Raw genomic sequence first — 23,190 nt, 5'->3', positions numbered from 1 at the left:
CCATTTCACTCGTGACTCCATCCTCAACCTACTGTGGAGCTCACATTCTCCAGTCACTTCCTAGAGACTTCTGGTTTCCTGTCAGGCGTATAACAAGCTTGAAATTTGTCACTCGGTTCTAACAGTAAGTAAACAGCTGAACAAACTCAAAAGTCAACAACTCGTTAAAATTCCTCAGAGATGGCTGGGCACAGTGACTCACACCTGTAATCCCGGCACTTTGGGAGTCTGAGGTGGGCGGATCACGAGGTCAGGAGATCGAGACCATCCTGGCAAACACGGTGAAACCCCGTCTCTAGTAAAAATACAACAAATTAGCCGGGCGTGGTGGCGGGCGCCTGTAGTCCCAGCTACACGGGAGGCTGAGGCGGGATAATGGCATGAACCCAGGAGGTGTAGCTTGCAGTGAGCCAAGATAGTGCCACTGCACTCCAGCCTGGGCAACATAGTGAGACTCTGTCTCAGAAAGAAAGAAAAAAAAATAGCTGTTAGAGAAATGAAGAATGCTTTTGATGCTTACTGGTAGACTCCACACAGCTGAGGAAAGAATCCCTAGCTTGAGGATGTGTCAATAGAAACTTCCAAAACTGAAACAGGAAAGTTCAAAAAGAGTAGGGGGAAGAAAAGTGGAACAACATATTCTACTTCATAGTTAATATTTTGTATTGACAATAGCAATTTTTTAAATTTTGTAGTTGTGGGATGATTACCAAGGCTGTAACATACACGTAATGGGAATACTAGCGGTTTTGGGGACCTGTTCGAGGTGGCCAGGGGGTGCTGTCTGGTGGTTTTACTGCTTGTGCCACATACAGTTGTTTTCTTCGTGTGGGGGACACGTGAGCCACTGGCGTATCACTTAGACTCTTCCTAATTCCCACAAACTTAAACTCGAGTTGTATTTCCTGAGGTTAAGAGAAAATGAAGAAAGCATTTCACATACCTGTTTTGGGCTCTTCCCCATTTTTCCTAACTCTGCAGAGAGATTAGAAACGGAGTTCTTTCTATATTTACTTTCATAACACACAACATTTCTTTTAATTCAGCATCATTCCTCCCTTTATGTAATTGACACACTGACCAGTTCTGTCCTTTTAACAGGACTCTCTCTACTTAAGGACTTGCTAATTTCAAGTCACCTTTGGCATCTTTCTTTGAGCATAATGTGATCCTGCTGGAATTCACCCCGCACCTAAACCTTAATTGGGTATCAAGAGAAATACTACTACCAGCAATTGATCTTAGATGTTTGGACCATCAGTAAACATTTCCACTTATGACAACATTTTAATGTCTCCTCCAAATTTTGTTTTGTTTTGTTACTAGAGTCAGAACATAACATGACGTCTAAACTTCTGACAACTTTTTATGGGAAAATTACAGTATTACAAATTGAGCATCCCAAATCCAGAAATCCAAAATCTGAAATGCTCCCAAATCCAACACTTCTGACCACTGATGTGATGCTAAAAAGAAGTGCTCTCTGGAGCATTTTGGATTTTAAATTTTTCAGATTTGGGATGCTAACCCAGTATATCTACTGCAAATATTCCAAAATAAAAAAAAAAGTTAGAAATCTAAAACACCTGGTTTTAAGCTTTCTGCATAAGGAACACTTTGTCTGCATGAACTATAGGCATGAAGCTGTACAGGAGATTTCTAGATCCTCCTTATCCTGCATAACTGAAAGCGCACACCCCTGGAACAATGCCCTATTCTCCCAAACCCAGCTCCTGGAAACCGCTATTCTACTCTGATTCACTCTGGAATCCACTGAGATGAGATGCATAGAGTAGTCAAATTCATAGAATAAGAGGGTATAATGTCTAATGAGAGAAAGTATCTGCAAGACTTCTTCCCAAATATTGGTCTAATAGCCATCAAACACAAGTGGTCCGTGAGGGCTTGACTTCCATCATCAGTTCATGTTTGCCCTTTCCATCAGTCAGTTCTGCATTTGCAAACATCCACATGTATTTCTAGAAAGATCCACATCGTCCTCACCCATCCTCTACAGGGGGAAGGGAACATCATGGACACAGAACAGGGAACATAGTCTTGATCCAAAGCTATCAGCCCTTGCTTGTCCCTTTCACTCTTTGTAGGTAATTCCTTGGACTCTGCTCTATCTTTAGAGGTTACTGGCTCAAGTCAGTCACTATGAGACAGCTGGGAAAATTGCCCCACCTTGTGGCTCCACTGCCTGATGACTGAACTGACCTCCAGGTTTGACTGTGGTCTCCTCTGTGTTATTTCTGCTGATGTGCCCAGTCCCAGGCCAGGCTTCCCAGTACCCAAAGAGTTTAAGGACAATGGGAAGTTCCATCATCCATCTCTAGGATGTCCTTGAAAGGGAAGCTACAGAGAAAACATACCTTGGGGGGCAAAGTAAGATTGAAACTAAGAAGATTCCAGCACTGCATGCTCCAGGTGAGGACCACAGGGTGGGCCAGGCAGGCAGTTAGAGAGGGAAGGACTCAGAGAGGCACCAGGGGCTGTGACTGCTGGTCCCGTGTCTTTCCATGACCCAATGCTGCTGCTCAATTCACACTTGAGAAAGTCTGTGCTTCTCCCACATAAAGCAGGCAGCCTCACAATCTCTGAGCCCTCAGATTGCCATGCATCTGTCTTGTAACACACACACCTGCCATGGGATTTTAAGGACTTGGGTGGGCTGAGAAGTGGGAAATGCCATCTTTGATTGAAAAATGTCTTTGGAGGAATCAAAGGTGCCACACAGGGCAATCTTCTCTCTGTTATCTGCACAGTGGAGACTCCCAAGCCCTACATCTCCAGCAGCAACTTAAACCCCAGGGAGGGCACGGAGACTGTGATCTTATCCTGTGATCCTGACACTCAGGACGTAAGCTACTTGTGGTGGATAAATGGACAGAGCCTCCCTATCAGTCGCAAGTTGCAGCTGTCCGAAAACAACAGGACCCTCGTTCTATCTGGTGTCAGAAAGGATACTGCAGGACCCTATGAATGTGAAATGAAGAACCCAGTGAGTTCCAGCCGCAGTGACCCAGTCACCTTGAATCTCCTCTGTGAGTATCTTCTGTTCCTCTGTGAGCCAGGCTGCCATCCCAAATACACATGGCCAGTGGCCAGGCCTCTCAGTCCCTCTCAGGTGCAAGTACAGAGACATTTACCCCTGGACATCAAAGCTGGCCATGACTAGTAAGAATGGGCTTAGGTTTGATCAACAATGGGGGAGAAGAGGCTGCTCCTGTTATGGGAGACTCAGGGTCCACAGCTTATGATGGGAGAAACAGGTGAATGTCTCAAGCTCCAGATCAGTGAACACAGCAGGGATTTGACTGCGACTTCAGTGTTGTGACTTAGCTCAGAGGGTCACTGTGGCCCTTCCACAGACCAGGATTTTCACTTCCCTCTGACAACATCACCTGTGACTTTATTCTCTTTGCTCCAGATGGCCTGGATGCCCCCATCATTTCTTCTTCATACACCTATTAGCACACAGGGGAAGTCCCCAAGCTCTCCTGCCTCACAGACTCTCACCCACTGGCAGAGCATTCTTGGCTGATTGATGAGAAGTTCCAGCAATCAGCATAAGTTTTCTTTATCCCCCAAATCACTAAAACATATATAGGGGTCTATGTCTGTTTCATCCATAACTCAGCCACTTGTGGAACAAATCTCATAATCAAGAAGATCATAGTCCCTGGTAAGTGGATCCCTGGAGCTTTGGCAACATGTTTTCCAGTGAAGTCTATCTGGCTATCAGGGAAGAGCCACTTGCCCTCTGCAAAGAGAGAGGGAAAATAAAAAACCCAGGACAGGGAATATGTTTCTGCTTCAAAACCACCAGCTTTTTCCTGTCCCCTTCACTCTTTCTAGTTCATTCTTTAGACTATACAGTAACAGTGAACAATCTGAAAGGAAATTAAGAAAAGAATTTCCATTCACACTAACATCAAAAGGAACAAAATATTTTAGAATAAGTTTAACCAAAAAGGTTATAGGGTTATACCCTGAAAACTCCAAAACATTACTGAAAGAAACTAAAGACAACATCAATATATGGAAAGACATTTCATTCTCACGGATTGGAAGAATCAATATTGTTAGGAAAACAATGCTACCCAAAGTGGGCTGCAGATTCAATGCAACCCCTACCAGAACATGCAACCCCTACCAGTAACATTTTTTGCAGAATTACAAAAATCTGTCCTAACTCTGACCTGACAGGCTCTTATTAATGACTGCCACAACAGAGACACTGAGAGAAAGATGCAACCATGAAAAGGTGGAAAATTTTGATGACATAAAAAATAGCAATCAGCCTCTCTCACATCCCAAAACCTTCAAAAATATACAAGCGCAGCATGGCCAGTATGGAATTGACCAAAAACTAATCATCAAGCTAGAAACGTGGTGAGAGAGAGAGAAAAAAGGGCAAGAATGTATTTGGCCTATCACCTCTCACTTTGGCGTACTAATCTGATGCTGAAAAGAAATGCTCACTGGAGCATTTTAGATTTTGAATCTTTCAGATTTGGGATGCTAAACCAGTAAGTATATGACAAATAGTTCAAAATAAAAAAATGTCAGAAATCCAAACACTTTTTGTCATAAGTCTCATGCATAAGAGACTCAGACTGTGTGAACTATAGGCACTGAGCTGTACAGCAGATCTCTAGAACCTCCCCGTCTTGCATAACTGAAACTGCACACACATGAACAACTTCTGATTCTCCCCACTCCCAGCTCCTGGCAACCAGCAGTCTCTTCTCAAATTCACTCTGGAATCCACTTACATGAGGTCCCTAGAGTAGTCAAATCCATGGAATCGGAGAGTAGAGTGTCCAATGAAAGAAAATATTTGCAAGAATTCTCCCCAAATTTGTCTCATATCCATCAAACACACATGGTCCATGAGGACCAGATTTCCAGCAGTTCATTCCCACCCTTTCCACCAGTCAGTTCTGCATTTGCAAATATCCACATGTATTTCTGGAAAGATCCACATAGTCCTCACCTGCCCTCTGCAGAAGGAGAGGAAACTTAAAGAACCCAGAACAGGGAACATGGTTCTGTTCCAAAGTCACCAACTCTTGCCTGTCCCCCTCACTCTTTCTAGATCATTCCTTGCATTCTGCTCTATCTTTGGAGGTCACTGGTCAAGCAAGTCATCATGAAACACCTGCAAAAAACTACCCCACCTTGTGCCTCCACTGCCTGATGACTGAACTGACCTCCAGGCTTGACTCTGGTCTCCCCTGTCTTATTTCTGCTGAAACATCCAGTCCCAGGCCAGGCTATTCAGTATCTTCAGGGTTTCAAGACAATGGGAAGTCACATTATTACTCATCTCTAAAATGTCCTTGGAAATGGAAGCTGCAGAGAAATCACATCTAGGGGGGCAAAGTCGGATGGAATTTGGAAGGGGCCCAGTAGTTGCACATTCCAGGTAAGGAACCCAAGGTGAACCAGCCAGTCAGTTGATTAGAGAGAGACTGGGAGGGGTACCAGGGGCTGTGACTCCCACTCACGTGTCTGTCCATGACCCAACACTGCTGCTCAATTCACACTTGAGAAAGTCTGTGCTTCCCTAAGACAGAGCGAGCGGCCTCACAGTCTTTGAGCCCTTAGATCATCATGCATCTGTCTTGTGACACACGCACCAGCTATTGACTTTCAAGGACTCGGGTGGGCCGACAGGTGGAAGATACCAACTCTGATTGAAGGGTGCCTGTGGAGGAATCAAAGGTGCCACACAGGACAAACTTCTCTCTGTTATCCACACAGCAGAGCTGCCTAAGCCTTACATCACCAGCAACAACTTCAACCCCATGGAGAATAAGAATTTTATAGCCGGGTCATATGGTACATCTAGTTCTAGATCCTTGAGCAATCGCCATACTGTTTTCCATAATGGTTGAACTAGTTTACAATCCCACCAACAGTGTAAAAGTGTTCCTATTTCTCCACATCCTCTCCAGCACCTGTTGTTTCCTGACTTTTTAATGATCGCCATTCTAACTGGTGTGAGATGGTATCTCATTGTGGTTTTGATTTGCCTTTCTCTGATGGCCAGTGATGATGAGCATTTTTCATGTGTCTGTTGGCTGTATGAATGTCTTCTTTTGAGAAATGTCTGTTCATATCCTTTGCCCACTTTTTGATGGGGTTGTTTGTTTTTTTCTTGTAAATTTGTTTGAGTTCTTTGTAGGTTCTGGATATTAGCCCTTTGTCAGATGAGTAGATTGCAAAAATGTTCTCCCATTCTGTAGGTTGCCTGTTCACTCTGATGGTAGTTTCTTTTGCTGTGCAGAAGCTCTTTAGTTTAATGAGATCCCATTTGTCAATTTTGGCTTTTGCTGCCGTTGCTTTTGGTGTTTTAGACATGAAGTCTTTGCCCATGCCTATGTCCTGAATGGTACTACCTAGCTTTTCCTCTAGGATTTTTATGGTATTAGGTCTAAAATTTAAGTCTCGGTATATACCCAAAGGATTATAAATTATGCTGCTATAAAGACACATGCACACGTATGTTTATTGCAGCACTATTCACAATAGCAAAGACTTGGAATCAACCCAAATGTCCATCAGTGACAGATTGGATTAAGAAAATGTGGCACATATACACCATGGAATACTATGCAGCCATCAAAAAGGATGAGTTTGCGTCCTTTGTAGGGACATGGATGCAGCTGGAAACCATCATTCTTAGCAAACTATCACAAGAACAGAAAACCAAACACCGCATGTTCTCACTCATAGGTGGGAACTGAACAATGAGATCACTTGGACTCAGGAAGGGGAACATCACACACAGGGGCCTATCCTGGGGAGGGGGAAGGGAGGAGGGATTGCATTGGGAGTTATACCTGATGTAAATGATGAGTTGATGGGTGCAGCACAGCAACATGGCACAAGTATACATATGTAACAAACCTGCACGTTATGCACATGTACCCTACAACTTAAAGTATAATAATAATAAATAAATTAAAAAAAAAAAAAGAATGTTATAGCCTTAACTTGTGAACCTAAGACTCAGGGCTACACCTACTTGTGGAGGGTAAATGGTCACAGCCTCCCGGTGAGTCCCAGGCTAAAGCAACCCGGTAAAACCAGGATCCTCATTCTAGCCAATGTCACAAGAAATGACACAGGACCCTATGAATGTGAAATATGGGACCGAGTTGGTAGCATGTGCAGTGACCCAGTCATCCTGAATGTCCTTTGTATCTTTGGTTCCTCTGTGGGCCAGGCCATCAGCTAAAATTCAAATGACCAGAGGCCAGGCATCCTAGTCTGTCTCAGGCCCAAGTACAGACACTTTTATTTCTGGACACCCGAGTTGGCCATGACTCCCTGTCTTGAGAAAACCTGGGTAGGCACAGCCTTAACCAAGAATAGAAGGGGAGAGGCTGCTCTTGTCATGGGAGACTTGGGGTCTACATCCTGCAATGGGAGGAACAGGTGAATACCTCAGGCCTTGACTCAGTGAACACAGAAGGGGTTTGGCTGGGTCTTGAGTGTGTGTCTTGACTCAGGGGGACACTGTGTCCCTTTAAGAGACCAGGAGCATCCCCTTCCCTCGGATGACATCACCTGTGGCTTTATTCTCTTTACTCCAGATGGTCCACAAGTCCCCAGGATTTTCTCTCCATTAACCTATTACCGTTCAGGAAAAACCCTCCAGTTGTCCTGCTTCGCGGACTCTAACCCACCGGCAGAGTATTCTTGGACGATTGATGGGAAGTTTCTGCAATCAGGACAAGAGCTCTCTATCCCCCAAATTACTACAGAGCATAGCGGGCGCTATGGTTGCTCTGCTCGTAACTCAGCCACTGGCAGGGAACGTTCCACATTCAAGAGGATCAAAGTCTTTGGTAAGTGGATCCCTGCATCATTGTCAACAGGGTTTTAGGTGGAGTCTATCTGGCTTTCAGAGAAGAGTCAGGAAAACATTTTTATTCCCAGCCTGTGTCCCATGGGCAGAAGCAAATCCCAAAATCTCCTCCTGAACCCTCCCAATTTGTCTCTACAGACTCTCTTCTCCTTGTTTTTCTGTTTTCTCATGGTTGACCTTGTGTCCAGCCTGAGAAAGGTAGGGAGGGGGCTTTGTCAGCCCTGAGCCCTATGTGGTGGAAGAGGCTTCACAGAGGGACAAGAAGGAGAGTCCTCAAGATCAAGTTGCTTCTTGCTGTCAGCAACACATCCCTGTCCACCACGTCTTCGTTTTCTTTTACCTACTCCATGAGCTACAGGGAACATCTGAGGTTTTGAAACAAGCTCACATTTTCCCTCCAAGTGAGAGGAGGAAGCCCCTTGGATGAGGGAGGAGCAGCTCAGACTGCTCCCTTCTTTGCTCCGGGCTTCTCTGGTGACTGGCTCTGCCTGACTCCACCAGGGGTGAGACCAGCATGTGTGGAGAAAGAGCCCTGGTGGCCTGTTCTGAATTCCGCTAAATCGAGCTGCCAGTTGAAGTGAAGCCTAGGCTGCAGGGAAATAAGAAGAGAGGAAGCCTCGGGGCAGACTCTTGAGCTGTGTCCTGGCTCTGAAGTCACCGGTTGTATGAGGCTGTGGGCACTGCATGTGGGACACAGCACAGAGGACAGTGAGTGATGCACACTTGAATAAATAGGGAGATTCACCTCTGGGGCTCTGCATGGCAGGAAAGGGGCCATGAAAAAAGTGTGTATTTATAGAGTGTAAGACTACCAGGACACTTTATATGTATCTAATATTAAGACTTATCATTAACTATTTCTACGTGTGTAATTTAGTGTTGTGTAACCATCACACTATCCGGAAGTAATCATCACACTATCCATTTCCAGAACTTTTTCCTTTTGCCATATTAAACCTCTGTACCCTATAAACAGTAACTCTCACTTCTTCTCCCCCTATCTCTTAGCACATACCATTCTACTTTCTGTCTCTATGTAACTGGCTATTCTATCTTTTATAAATGGAATTATAGAATAATTATCCTTCAATGTCCAGCTTATTTCAGTTAGCATAATGTCTTCAAGGTTCATCCACTTTGCAAGATGTATTGGAATTGTATTCCTTGTTAAGGTTGAATAACATTTCGATGTAGAGATATACCTCATTTGCCTACCCACTTATCTTTCAGAGGACTTTTCCGTTGTTTCCATTTTTTGGCTATTGTGAGTAATGCTTCTCTGAACATCAGTGTGCAAATATTTGTTCAAATTTCCTTCCATTCTATAGGCAGTATGTCCAGAAGTGGAATTGCTGGATCGAATGGTAATTTATTGTTTAATTTTTTGAGAAACAGCCACACCACTTTTTACAGTGGCTATAACATTTCCCATTCCCATCAGTAATGCACGAGAGCTCCAATTTTTCCATCTATTTGAAAACACTTGTTTTGTGTTGCTGTCATTGTTGTTTATCAAAGCCATCCTAAAGTGTGAGAGGTGGTGTCACATTGTGGTTTTGATTTGCATAATTCTACGTATTCATGACGCTGAGGAACTCTGCATGGGCTTATTGGATATTTGCATATCTTCCTTGGAGAAAACTCTATTTTAATCCTTTGTTCGTTTTATTTATTTATTTATTTATTTATTTAAATTTATTTATTATTATTATACTTTAAGTTGTAGGGTACATGTGCATAACGTGCAGGTTTGTTACATATGTATACTTGTGCCATGTTGGTGTGCTGCACCCATCAACTCATCATTTACATCAGGTATAACTCCCAATGCAATCCCTCCCCCCTCCCCCCTCCCCAGGATAGGCCCCTGTGTGTGATGTTCCCCTTCCTGAGTCCAAGTGATCTCATTGTTCAGTTCCCACCTATGAGTGAGAACATGCGGTGTTTGGTTTTCTGTTCTTGTGATAGTTTGCTAAGAATGATGGTTTCCAGCTGCATCCATGTCCCTACAAAGGACACAAACTCATCCTTTTTGATGGCTGCATAGTATTCCATGGTGTATATGTGCCACATTTTCTTAATCCAATCTGTCACTGATGGACATTTGGGTTGATTCCAAGTCTTTGCTATTGTGAATAGTGCTGCAATAAACATACGTGTGCATGTGTCTTTATAGCAGCATAATTTATAATCCTTTGGGTATATACCCAGTAATGCGATGGCTGGGTCATATGGTACATCTAGTTCTAGATCCTTGAGGAATCGCCATACTGTTTTCCATAATGGTTGAACTAGTTTACAATCCCACCAACAGTGTAAAAGTGTTCCTATTTCTCCACACCCTCTTCAGCACCTGTTGTTTCCTGACTTTTTAATGATCGCCATTCTAACTGGTGTGAGATGGTATCTCATTTGGTTTTGATTTGCCTTTCTCTGATGGCCAGTGATGATGAGCATTTTTTCATGTGTCTGTTGGCTGTATGAATGTCTTCTTTTGAGAAATGTCTGTTCATATCCTTTGCCCACTTTTTGATGGGGTTGTTTGTTTTTTTCTTGTAAATTTGTTTGAGTTCTTTGTAGGTTCTGGATATTAGCCCTTTGTCAGATGAGTAGATTGCAAAAATGTTCTCCCATTCTGTAGGTTGCCTGTTCACTCTGATGGTAGTTTCTTTTGCTGTGCAGAAGCTCTTTAGTTTAATGAGATCCCATTTGTCAATTTTGGCTTTTGCTGCTGTTGCTTTTGGTGTTTTAGACATGAAGTCTTTGCCCATGCCTATGTCCTGAATGGTACTACCTAGGTTTTCCTCTAGGATTTTTATGGTATTAGGTCTAACATTTAAGTCTCTAATCCATCTTGAATTAATTTTCATATAAGGAGTAAGGAAAGGATCCAGTTTCAGCTTTCTACTTATGGCTAGCCAATTTTCCCAGCACCATTTATTAAATAGGGAATCCTTTCCCCATTTCTTGTTTCTCTCAGGTTTGTCAAAGATCAGATGGCTGTAGGTGTGTGGTATTATTTCTGAGGACTCTGTTCGGTTCCATTGGTCTATATCTCTGTTTTGGTACCAGTACCATGCTGTTTTGGTTACTGTAGCCTTGTAGTATAGTTTGAAGTCAGGTAGCGTGATGCCTCCAGCTTTGTTCTTTTGACTTAGGATTGTCTTGGAGATGCGGGCTCTTTTTTGGTTCCATATGAACTTTAAAGCAGTTTTTTCCAATTCTGTGAAGAAACTCATTGGTAGCTTGATGGGGATGGCATTGAATCTATAAATTACCTTGGGCAGTATGGCCATTTTCACGATATTGATTCTTCCTATCCGTGAGCATGGTATGTTCTTCCATTTGTTTGTGTCCTCTTTTATTTCACTGAGCAGTGGTTTGTAGTTCTCCTTGAAGAGGTCCTTTACATCCCTTGTAAGTTGGATTCCTAGGTATTTTATTCTCTTTGAAGCAATTGTGAATGGAAGTTCATTCCTGATTTGGCTCTCTGTTTGTCTGTTACTGGTGTATACGAATGCTTGTGATTTTTGCACATTAATTTTGTATCCTGAGACTTTGCTGAAGTTGCTTATCAGCTTAAGGAGAATTTGGGCTGAGACAATGGGGTTTTCTAAATATACAATCATGTCATCTGCAAACAGGGACAATTTGATTTCTTCTTTTCCTAACTGAATACCCTTGATTTCTTTCTCTTGCCTAATTGCCCTAGCCAGAACTTCCAACACTATGTTGAATAGGAGTGGGGAGAGAGGGCATCCCTGTCTTGTGCCAGTTTTCAAAGGGAATTTTTTCAGTTTTTGCCCATTCAGTATGATATTGGCTGTGGGTTTGTCATAAATAGCTCTTATAATTTTGAGGTACGTTCCATCAATACCGAATTTATTGAGCGTTTTTAGCATGAAGGGCTGTTGAATTTTGTCAAAAGCCTTTTCTGCATCTATTGAGATAATCATGTGGTTCTTATCTTTGGTTCTGTTTATATGCTGGATTATGTTTATTGATTTGCGAATGTTGAACCAGCCTTGCATCCCAGGGATGAAGCCCACTTGATCATGGTGGATAAGCTTTTTGATGTGTTGCTGAATCCGGTTTGCCAGTATTTTATTGAGGATTTTTGCATCGATGTTCATCAGGGATATTGGCCTAAAATTCTCTTTCTTTGTTGTGTCTCTGCCAGGCTTTGGTATCAGGATGATGTTGGCCTCATAAAATGAGTTAGGGAGGATTCCCTCTTTTTCTATTGATTGGAATAGTTTCAGAAGGAATGGTACCAACTCCTCCTTGTACCTCTGGTAGAATTCAGCTGTGAAGTCATCTGGTCCTGGACTTTTTTTGGTTGGTAGGCTATTAATTATTGCCTCAATTTCAGAGCCTGCTATTGGTCTATTCAGGGATTCAACTTCTTCCTGGTTTAGTCTTGGAAGAGTGTAAGTGTCCAGGAAATTATCCATTTCTTCTAGATTTTCCAGTTTATTTGCGTAGAGGTGTTTATAGTATTCTCTGATGGTAGTTTGTATTTCTGTGGGGTCGGTGGTGATATCCCCTTTATCATTTTTAATTGCGTCAATTTGATTCTTCTGTCTTTTCTTCTTTATTAGTCTTGCTAGCGGTCTATCAATTTTGTTGATCTTTTCAAAAAACCAACTCCTGGATTCATTGATTTTTTGGAGGGTTTTTTGTGTCTCTATGTCCTTCAGTTCTGCTCTGATCTTAGTTATTTCTTGCCTTCTGCTAGCTTTGAATGTGTTTGCTCTTGCTTCTCTAGTTCTTTTAATTGCGATGTTAGAGTGTCAATTTTAGATCTTTCCTGCTTTCTCTTGTGGGCATTTAGTGCTATAAATTTCCCTCTACACACTGCTTTAAATGTGTCCCAGAGATTCTGGTATGTTGTATCTTTGTTCTCATTGGTTTCAAAGAACATCTTTACTTCTGCCTTCATTTCGTTATGTACCCAGTAGTCATTCAGGAGCAGGTTGTTCAGTTTCCATGTAGTTGAGCAGTTTTGATTGAGTTTCTTAGTCCTGAGTTCTAGTTTGATTGCACTGTGTTCTGAGAGACAGTTTGTTATAATTTCTGTTCTTGTACATTTGCTGAGGAGTGCTTTACTTCCAACTATGTGGTCAATATTCGAATGAGTATGATGTGGTGCTGAGAAGAATGTATATTCCATTGATTTGTGGTGGAGAGTTCTGTAGATGTGTATTAGGTCCGCTTGGTGCAGAGTTTTATCTCCCTCTTCTCTTTGATGATGGTGATGTACTGATGGGGTTTTGGTGTAGGTGTCCTTCCTGTTTGATAGTTTTCCTTCTAACAGTCAGGACTCTCAGCTGTAGGTCTGTTGGAGATTGCTTGAGGTCCACTCCAGACCCTGTTTGCCTCGGTATCAGCAGCAGAGGCTGCAGAAGATAGAATGTTTCTGAACAGCGAGTGTACCTGTCTGGTTCTTGCTTTGGAAGCCTCCTCTCAGGGGTGTACTCCACCCTGTGAGGTGTGGGGTGTCAGACTGCCCCTAGTGGGGGATGTCTCCCAGTTAGGCTACTCAGGGGTCAGGGACCCACTTGAGCAGGCAGTCTGTCCCTTCTCAGATCTCAACCTCCGTGTTGGGAGATCCACTGCTCTCTTCTAAGCTGTCAGACAGAGTCGTTTGCATCTGCAGAGGTTTCTGCTGCGTTTGTTATTGTTTACTGTGCCCTGTCCCCAGAGGTGGAGTCTACAGAGACAGGCAGGTTTCCTTGAGCTGCTGTGAGCTCCACCCAGTTCGAGCTTCCCAGCAGCTTTGTTTACCTACTTAAGCCTCAGCAATGGTGGGCGCCCCTCCCCCAGCCTCGCTGCTGCCTTGCCGGTAGATCACACATTGCTGTGCTAGCAATGAGGGAGGCTCTGTGGGTGTGGGACCCTCCCGGCCAGGTGTGGGATATACTCTCCTGGTGTGCCTGTTTGCTTAAAGCGCAGTATTGGGGTGGGAGTTACCCGATTTTCCAGGTGTTGTGTGTCTCAGTTCGCCTGGCTGGGAAAAGGAATTCCCTTCCCCCTTGCGCTTCCCAGGTGAGGTAATGCCTCGCCCTGGTTCCGCTCTTGCTGGTCGGGCTGCAGCAGCTGACCAGCACCCATTGTCCGGCACTCCCCAGTGAGATGAACCCAGTACCTCAGTTGAAAATGCAGAAATCACCAGTGTTCTGTGTCACTCGCGCTGGGAGTTGGAGACTGGAGCTGTTCCTATTTGGCCATCTTGTTCCCTGTTCGTTTTATAAATGGGTTTTTGTATGTTTGCTGTTGTTGACTTGTAGTTTTTCATGTATTCTGCAAATTAATTTCTTATCACACTTATAATTTGCAATTATTTTTCTCATTTCATGGGTTGCCTTTTTACTTTCTTGATAGTGTTCTTCAATGTATAAAATGTTTTGATTTTTATGAAGTCCAATTTATCCATTTTATTTGTTGCCTATGCTTTTGTTGTTACAACCAAGAAATCATTGTGAAATCCAATATCATGAAGTTTTTCTCCTGTTTTCTTCTAAGAGTTGTGTAGATTTTGCTCTTACATTTAGATCTTTGATCTATTGTGCATTAATTTTTGTATATGATGTTAGGTAAAGGTTCCACTCATTCTTGCCCTGGGATATCCAGCTTTTCCAATATCATTTGGTGAGAACACTGTCCTTTCCCCATTGAACGATCTTGGTACACTCGATGAAAATCATTTGGCCATATATGCAAGTATTTCTTTCTTGGGCTCTCTGTTCTATCTCATTAAATTCTATTTCCTCCTTTATGTTAGTACCACACTGTATTCGTTACTTGGGCTTTGTAGGAAATGCTGACATCAGGAAGTGTGAGTCCTCCAGCCTCATTCTTCCTCTTCAATGTTATTTGTCTCTTAGAGTCATAAGATTCAATATATATTTTAGGATGGATTTTTCTTTAACTGCAAAAATGTCACTGAGATTCTGATAGGAATTGTATTGAATCTGCAGCTCATTTTGGGTGGCATTGTCCTCCTGACAATAGTGAGTCTTCTAATTCATGAAAACAAAATATCTTTCATTTTATTGATGTCAACATTAAGCAATATTTTATGGATTTCAGGTATAATCATTTCACCTCTTTGGTTATACTTATTCCTAAATATTTTAATCTTTTTGATGTTAATACAAATTGAAATTTTTTTCCTAATTTCCCTTCAGATTGTTCATGGTTAATGTGTTGAAATACAACTGATGTTTGAATGTTGATTTTGTATTGTGCAACATTACTGAATTCATTTATTAATTCTAATAGATTTGTTCCATCTTTAGGATTTTCTACATATAAGTTCAAGTTATCTGTGAACAGAAATAATTTTACTCCTTTCTTCCAATTTGAATGTCTTTTTAAAAATTCTTGCCTAATTTTCCTGACTAGACAATTCAATACTACATTGAATAGAAGTGTCAAAAGCAGCATCCTTGTCTTGTTCCTGCTCATACAGGGAAAGCTTTCAGTCTTTCTCCATTGAGTATGATGTTAGCATTGGGTTTTTCACATATTACCTTTATGTTGAGGTGGTTTCCTTCCATTCTTAGAATGCTTTTATTATGAAAAAATACTGAATTTCATCAAATGGTTTTATTGATTCAATCTTATTACTGATTATAGTTCTATACATATTTTTGTGTTTTTCTAGGTATTAATCTATTTCATCTAGGTTATCCAATTTATTGGAATACAATTATTAACAGTACTTTCATGATCATTGTTTCATTAGAATTGGTAGTAATCACTTCATTTTCTTTTTTGTTTTTGTTTTTCTTTACCTTACTTTTTTTTTTTTTTTTTTTTTAAGAGAGAGAGACAGGCTCTCACTTTGTAGGCCAGCCCAGGCTGAAATACAGTGGCGTGATTGTGGCTTACTGCAGCCTCAACCGCCTGGTTTCAAGCAATTCTCCTTCTTCAGCCTCCCAAAATACTAGGGCTACAGATGTATGCCACCATGCCCAGCTAATTGGTTTTTAAATTTTTTTGTAGAGGGAGGGTCTCCCCAGGTTACCTACGCTGGTCCAAACACCTGGCCTCAAGAAATCCTCCCATTGTGACCTTCCAAAGTGCTAGGATTAAAAGATGACCCATCATGCTCGGACTCCATTTTCATTTCTGATTTTCGTAATTTTAATCTTCTCTCTTTTTTTCTTAGTCAGTCTAGTTAATGGTCATCAATATTGTTGATTTTACTTTGAAGAATCAACATTGGTTTCATTAATTTCCTCTATTCTTCTTCCATTCTCCATTTTATTTTTATCCACTCTAATCCATATTGTATCCTTCAATCACTGTGCTTGGGTTTAGGTTGTTCTTTTTTCATATCCTGAAGTATGAGAGAGCTTGCTTCATACCATTCTTTTAAAGGTTTCATGCAGTTAATGAAACAAGATGCCACACACAGACGAACCAATGTCAGCTGCTATATTACTACCATCATCATTAGCCTTGAGGTCAAATAGTCCTAGAATCAAATCTCAGATCCACCTATTACTAGACATATGACACCAGGAGAGATTTTACACTACTCTAAGCTTGTGTCTTTTCACTGGCAAAATGGAAATAATGTCTACCTGACAGGATTACTGTGTGAATTAAATGAGGTACAGGTAAAGTATTTAGCACAGGACCTGGCATATAGGACGTGCCCCTCAACAGTACCTATTTCCATATATATATAGAAAAAGAGGTACCACATAAAAAAAAACTAGGACATGGCTACTGACTACTTGTGGGAGAAAAAGGAAAAAAGCTAAGTGCAAAGAATCAAGCCTGGTATGTTACTTTTTACCAACTGAGATGCATCCAGGTTGGGATTGGACATATGAGATAATTTATCATGGAAGACACCTGTGAGGGAATGTGGGACAGGCATGAAGGTAGTATGGGAGAACCCACAGACCACTATGCAGAGCTGACTCCTGTGTAAAAGAAAGAGAAAGAAGTTTTAGGTATCAATGCAGTTCTAAGAGAGTTTTGCAAGGCTGATGGGGTGTCCTCCAACTAGTCACCCATTAAAGTTAAAGAGAGCCTCAGAGAACTAGGCTTGTTTTCACGCCCTTGTTGGGAGCCTGTGGGAAGGAAGATTTCTGTGCAAAGGAGGTGGTGAATTTGAAATGCACTGACCTGGGCCTTCTGTCAATCAGGTCCCTGCCATGGAGACCTGGCAGGGTCTCATTGATGGCTGCCACAGCAGACACACTCAGAAAAAGATGCAACCATGAAAAGGTGGAAAGGTCTAAAGTTCTAATGACATAGAAAATAGTAATCAGCCTTTCTCACATCTGAAAGTTTTCTGAAATATCTGAGTGCAGTAGAGAATTGACAGAGGACTGATCACCAACCTAGAAATATTGCGAGAGGGGAAAAAAACTGCAAGAATATAATCATCTCCCATCAACTTTCCAACAGAAGCAATGTATTCCTTGAAGAAACAATTATAGAATACCTCATGTTATATCCTTGTTCCTGAGGCTCCCCCCGTAAAATAACATCAACTCCCTTCCTTTTTTTTTTTTTTTTTCTTCTTTTCTTTCCATGACAGCTCGTTCAGGAATAGGACGTCCATCCTGGCATTAATCCGATATAGCAGCCGTGATGTCATTTCTGTATTTTGGGAAGACTGGCAGGTATGATGGTCTTTTCTCTTGTCCCATTTCCTGAAGGGTTGACTGCCATGTTTGGGAGAGGGAGAAGACTTATTTGCCTGTATCTGGGACTGGATCTTCTCTTTCCTCCACCAAACTCCTGCTTCTCAACACTAATTCCTGCAGTTCCCTTTCTCCCTGGCCTTTGTGTTCCCTGTACCCCACTGTCTTTTAGACATAATTATCTCCAGCCTCCGCTTGTTCAAATGAGAAACACAATTTCACATTGTGAAGCCCTCTTCATTATTTTTCACATCTCTCAATAGTGTAATTCTCTCCATTCCCATAAAGACCAACCACTTCTCAAAGTGCTGCTTGACTTTTTGCCTCCGGACTTTGAAACCTTCCTTGCGCAGGACTGCCTCATTACCTTTCTAAAATCTAGTTAATTCACTTAATCAGGAATCTCCAGGCATGTACTCTAGCCTATTTGGTAAGTTCACATTTCTTCTGTTTACTAATCCTTCTCACTTCCTTTACCTCTACTTCCTAGTATAATTCCTCCATCCTAATTAGAACTGTCTTCCTACACATCTCTGCCCCTTCACCCACATAGACATAAAATTCTTAGTTCCAATGCTCTGCCTAAAAACAGGATGGACTCGCCTCCACCATCTGCACTACAGACTTAACCACTTCCTTCATCACAAGTAATCTCTGACCTCGTGGAGAACAAAGACTTTAGGATTAGCCTGTGAACCTGAGACTCAGAACAAAACCTATGTGTGCTTGAGACTTTTTCCTGATGACCAATTCACGTGTTCCAAAAAGATACAGAAATGAATTAGGCAAGGTCTCTACCCCAGGAGACATAAGGCCTAAGACAGGAAATGAGACCTGAAAATAATCATGATACCAAATAGAAAAAAAGTGAAGGCCACAAGAAACCAGGGAAATCTGATGGGAAATATAGCTACACATTGGAATCACTGGAAAACATTTTTAAAAGTGGATGCTCAAGCCCCGTGTATTAGTTCCAGTTTAAAGGTCTGGCGAGGGACCCAGGCACTGGTAATTTTTAAGTCTTCCCTGACACTAGAAACATGTAAAGAGGATGGAGAACTCTTGTTGTAATAGGTAGAACTTAAAACTAAATCAATGATTTTCAGGTAGAAGTACCGGCATTACCTAAAGACCTTTTTGAATGTACATAAGACTATACTTTTTGGCCCTAATTATTAATGGGCTACATGAAGAACTCAGTAATCCAGTTGGGAAACAGAAGCTGAATGGAAAAGTCACCTTATGTGATATGTTAAAATATATATAAAGCATTTTCAAATGAGTAATCAGTGATGCTAAACTTTCTCTAATTAATATTTATGGGAATGTTAATAATATGAGTATTCCAGTCTGGGCGCGGTGGCTCACGCCTGTAGTCCCAGCACTTTCGGAGGCCGAGACGGCAGATCATGAGGTCAGGAGATCGAGACCATCCTGGCTAACATGGTGAAACCCCGTCTCTACTAAAAATACAAAAACAAAATTAGCCGTGTGTTGTGGCAGGCGCTTGTAGTTCCAACTACTCCGGAGGCTGAGGCAGGAAATGGCGTGAACCTGGGAGTCGGAGCTTGTAGTGAGCAGACATCGTGCCTATGCACTCCAGCCTGGGCGACAGGGCGAGACTCCATCTCAAAAAAATAAAAATAAAAATGAAAAAATTAAAAAAAATTAGTATTCTAAAAACCATATGAAATTTCTGGAAATCGAATATGTTATCAGTCATAGTGTTATATGCCACAGAGGTAAGTAGATTTCTATGTGAGCTGTGTCTTTACCATAATCAACCTAATAAAAACCTCCTTAGATTTTTAACCATAGTCATTTTAAATCTTTGTCATTCCCAGGCAGTTGCTTTGATTCTTCCTTGAAGTATTTATAATCAGCTACAGTCCAAAATTGCTTTTTCTTTGAGGAGATATATGGAAAAGACTCTGACAACAACTCTTGAATATAAGTTTCTGATAACTTCAAGATCATACCCTTGGACTCTCTGAGAACTTTCAAACTTTTAATGAACAGTCTGATACCTTCATGAAATTCAAGACAAAGAAGAAAAAAACTGTAACTTTTATTGGACTAAATAATCAAAATAATAACGTTTTCATAACTTTTTATTTGAGAATGTGCTGATTCTTTGAATGTTTTATTCTCCAGATTCGTGAACTTTCTCTTTTAAGCTATTTATACTTTACAGCAACTTGGTAAAATATACTTTTGTAAACAAAAATGGAAACATTTGCTTTTGCTCCGAATCTGAGTGCCCCAGAATTGGGAAACTATTCATGAGTATTCACATGCTTATGGTAATAAAGTTATTTGCACAAGTTCGGTAAGAATCTACTCTCTTTATAACAGGACACATTTGAAAACATTGGTTATATTACTAAGGCTTTGACTGGGATGTTCTATTTGAGAATACACATAGGATAAACCCATAGGGAATGCAGGGAAAGTCTGAAGCTGGCCTTGGTTTGTCTTCCTAGTCTCAAGAGGTTTTTGAAAGTTTAATCTGAGAGTCTTATAAAACTTCTAGCAAAGCAAAGTTTAAAAAGAGCCTCTTGGTCCCTTGCTACTCTTGCTGCATTTAGGTAAAAAAATCTAGGCAAGTTCGGTGAGATTCAACCTATTTTAAAACAAATTCATCCTACTGGGATTATCCTTGGTTAAAATAGAGACCCCTATATAGAGACAAATTATTTCGAAAAGAAAAACTGTAGTACACCTGTTACCATATTGAGCCACTGTTCATTATCTTTGAGTATTTATAATCCATTGGTAGACTGGACTGGACCCTGAATTCTTTTAGTTCTTTCAATTCTTTTTTCTCCAATGAAATCATTAAGAACAGGAACAGCTCTGTTCCTGAAGCCATATAAGCTAGAGGTGGGCAACCAATGTAAATTTCATGGGAAAACCCTCGTGTTTGAGGTGTGGGCCCTTCAGAGCTCGCCAAATGTTCAACACCATAACTTAGAGACACTTAAACTGTAAACCACGACAGCAAGTTGATGACTTTACACTGTGGACAGCTTTTTTCTCTGTGGCAATACAGAGAATGCCACAAAGATACTCATCGAGAAGAGCAACTCCAAGACACATAATTGTAGATTCACCAAAGTTGAAATGAAAAGTAGAAGCGTAAAAAAAAAACTCCATACATCTGAGGAAAAAGTTGAGTTGAAGATGCAGCTAAGGGCTGTCTTCTGGTGGACTAAAGGGTCTCTTGTTATGTAAAAATGTGTGGACCAGGTGTGGTGGCTCACGCCTGTAATCCCAGCACTTTGGGAAGCCAAGGCATGTGGATCACCCGAGGTCGGGAGTTCGAGACCAGCCTTAGCAACATGTAGAAACCTCCTCTCTACTAAAAATACACAATTAGCCTGGTGTCATGGCGCATGCCTATAATCCCAGCTACTAGGGAGGCTGAAGCAGGAGAATCACTTGAACCCAGGAGGCGCAAGTTATGGTGAGCCAAGATTGTGCCATTGCACTCCAGCGTGGGCAACAAGAGAGGAACTCCATCTTAAAAAAAAGTGTTTTTGACTTGATATATCTGATACTGTTAACTTACTCTCAGAAGCTACTTCTTGTGAAATCCTAAGTACAGCATTATTCTGGAAAGCAAAGGAGACAGGCATAAGCAAGGACAAATTAAGAGAGGTAAGAGTCTCATCATGATTGATAGTCTTGTATTTCTGCATACCGATGTTATGTTAAAAAATTACTTCATCCCCATGTGACCATCTCAACTCATAATCAAACAACCCCGAATCCCTCACTAACCTACCCCTGCCCTCACTAAAGTTAATAATAAATGTTGGTATATCCATTGTATTGGTAGCATCACAGGACCAGAAGGTAATGACCCCCCTGGATCCAGCTTTCACTATCATGTGTGTGTGTTTTATTTCTTGACCTGCCAATCCGCCTGGGAACAAAGAAAGAGGTCTGTTGCATTGTGGGCTGCTGGCCAGATCCCGCAATATAATCCCAGCTACTTTGGATGCTGAGGTGGGAGAATCACTTGAACCCAGAAGACAGAGGCTGTAGTGAGCCGAGACTGTGCCACTGCAATGCAGCCTTTGCCACAGCGCAAGACTCCATTTAAGAAAAAGAAAAGGGGGTATAGCGCCAACATGGCCAAATAGGAACAGCACCAGCCTCCAGATCCCAGCGTGAGCAACACAGAAGACGGGTGATTTCTGCATTTCCAGCACAGGTACCAGGTTCGTCTCACTGGGGCATCTTGGACAGTGGGTGCAGGACAGTAGGTGCAGCCCAACAAATGAGAGTGGAAGCAGGGTGAGGCATCGCCTCACTTGGGAAGTGCAAGGGAGAAGAGAATTCCCTTTCCTAGCCAAGGGAAACCGTGACACATAACACCTGGAAAATCAGGTCACTCCCATCCTAGTACTGTACTTTAACAAGGGTCTTAGCAAACGACACACCAGCAGATCATATCCTGCACCTGGCTTGGAGAGTCCTATGCCCATGGAGGCTCCCTCATTGCTAGCACAGCAGTCTGAGATCTAACTGTAAGGCAGCAGGAAGGCTGGGGGAGGGGCACCTGCCATTGCTGAGGTTCAAGTAGGTAAACAAAGTGGCCAGGAGGCTTGAACTGGGTGGAGCCCACCGCAGCTCAAGGAGGCCTGTCTGCCTCTGTAGACTCCAACTCTGGGGACAGGGCATAGCCAAACAAAAGGCTGCAGAAACCTCTGCAGATGTAAATGTCCCTGTCTGACAGCTTTCAAGAGAGTAGTGATTCTCCCAGCATGGAGTTTGGGATCTGAGAACGGACAGAATGCCTGCTCAAGTGGGTCCCTGACTCCTGAGTAGCCTAATTGAGAGACATCCCCACTAGGGGCACAGTGATACCCCACATCTCCATGGCTGGTACACCTCTGAGATGAAGCTTCCAGAGGAATGATCAGACAGCAACATTGGCTGTTCAGCAATATACACTCTTCTGTAGCTTCCGCTGCTGATACCCAGGGAAAAAGGGTCTGAAGTGGACCTCATGCAAATTCCAACGGACCTGTACCTGAGGATCCTGACTGTTAGAAGGGAAACTAACAAAAATAGAAAGGACATCCACACCAAAACCCTATCTGTACATCACCATCATCAAAGACCAATGGTAGATAAAACCACAAAGATGGGGAAAAAGCAGTGCAGAAATGCTGAAAATTCTGAAACTCGGAGTGCCTCTCCCCCTTGAAAGGAACGCAGCTGCTTGACAGCAATGGAACAAAGCTGGACAGAGAATGACTTTGACGAGTTGAGAGAAGAAGGCTTCAGACAATCAAACTTCTCCGAGCTAAAGGAGGAAGTACAAACCCAGCGCAAAGAAACTAAAAACCTTGAAAAAAGATTTGACGAATGGCTAACTAGAATAACCAATGTAGAGAAGTCCTTAAACAACCTGATACAAATGAAAACCATGAAACGAGAACTACGTGACAAATGCACAAGCTTCAGTAACCAACTCGATCAACTGGTAGAAAGGGTATCAGTTATTGAAGGTCAAATGAATGAAATGAAGCGAGAAGAGAAGTTTAGAGAAAAAAGAGTAAAAAGAAATGAACAAAGCCTCCAGAAAATTTGGGACTATGTGAAAAGACCAAATCTACATCA

The 23,190-nt window shown here is 42.0% G+C and overlaps 1 protein-coding gene across 1 annotated transcript in view; it reads left to right on the top strand.

Moving 5' to 3' along the window:
* Window positions 1-22,774, top strand: part of LOC105466244 (pregnancy-specific beta-1-glycoprotein 2-like) — a 28,281-nt gene extending 5,507 nt beyond the window's left edge. The window contains exons 4-7 of the mRNA XM_071086202.1: window positions 2,769-3,047; window positions 7,611-7,865; window positions 20,609-20,694; window positions 22,529-22,774. Coding sequence (XP_070942303.1) covers window positions 2,769-3,047; window positions 7,611-7,865; window positions 20,609-20,694; window positions 22,529-22,774 — 866 coding nt within the window. The remainder of the gene's footprint in view (window positions 1-2,768; window positions 3,048-7,610; window positions 7,866-20,608; window positions 20,695-22,528) is intronic.
* Window positions 22,775-23,190: the final 416 nt, after the last annotated feature.

The sequence above is a fragment of the Macaca nemestrina genome, chromosome 20 (genome assembly GCF_043159975.1).
Source record: "Macaca nemestrina isolate mMacNem1 chromosome 20, mMacNem.hap1, whole genome shotgun sequence".
NCBI lineage: Eukaryota > Metazoa > Chordata > Mammalia > Primates > Cercopithecidae > Macaca > Macaca nemestrina.
The sequence above is the reverse complement of the archived record's forward strand: the minus strand, read 5'-3'. Positions and strand labels throughout refer to the sequence as shown.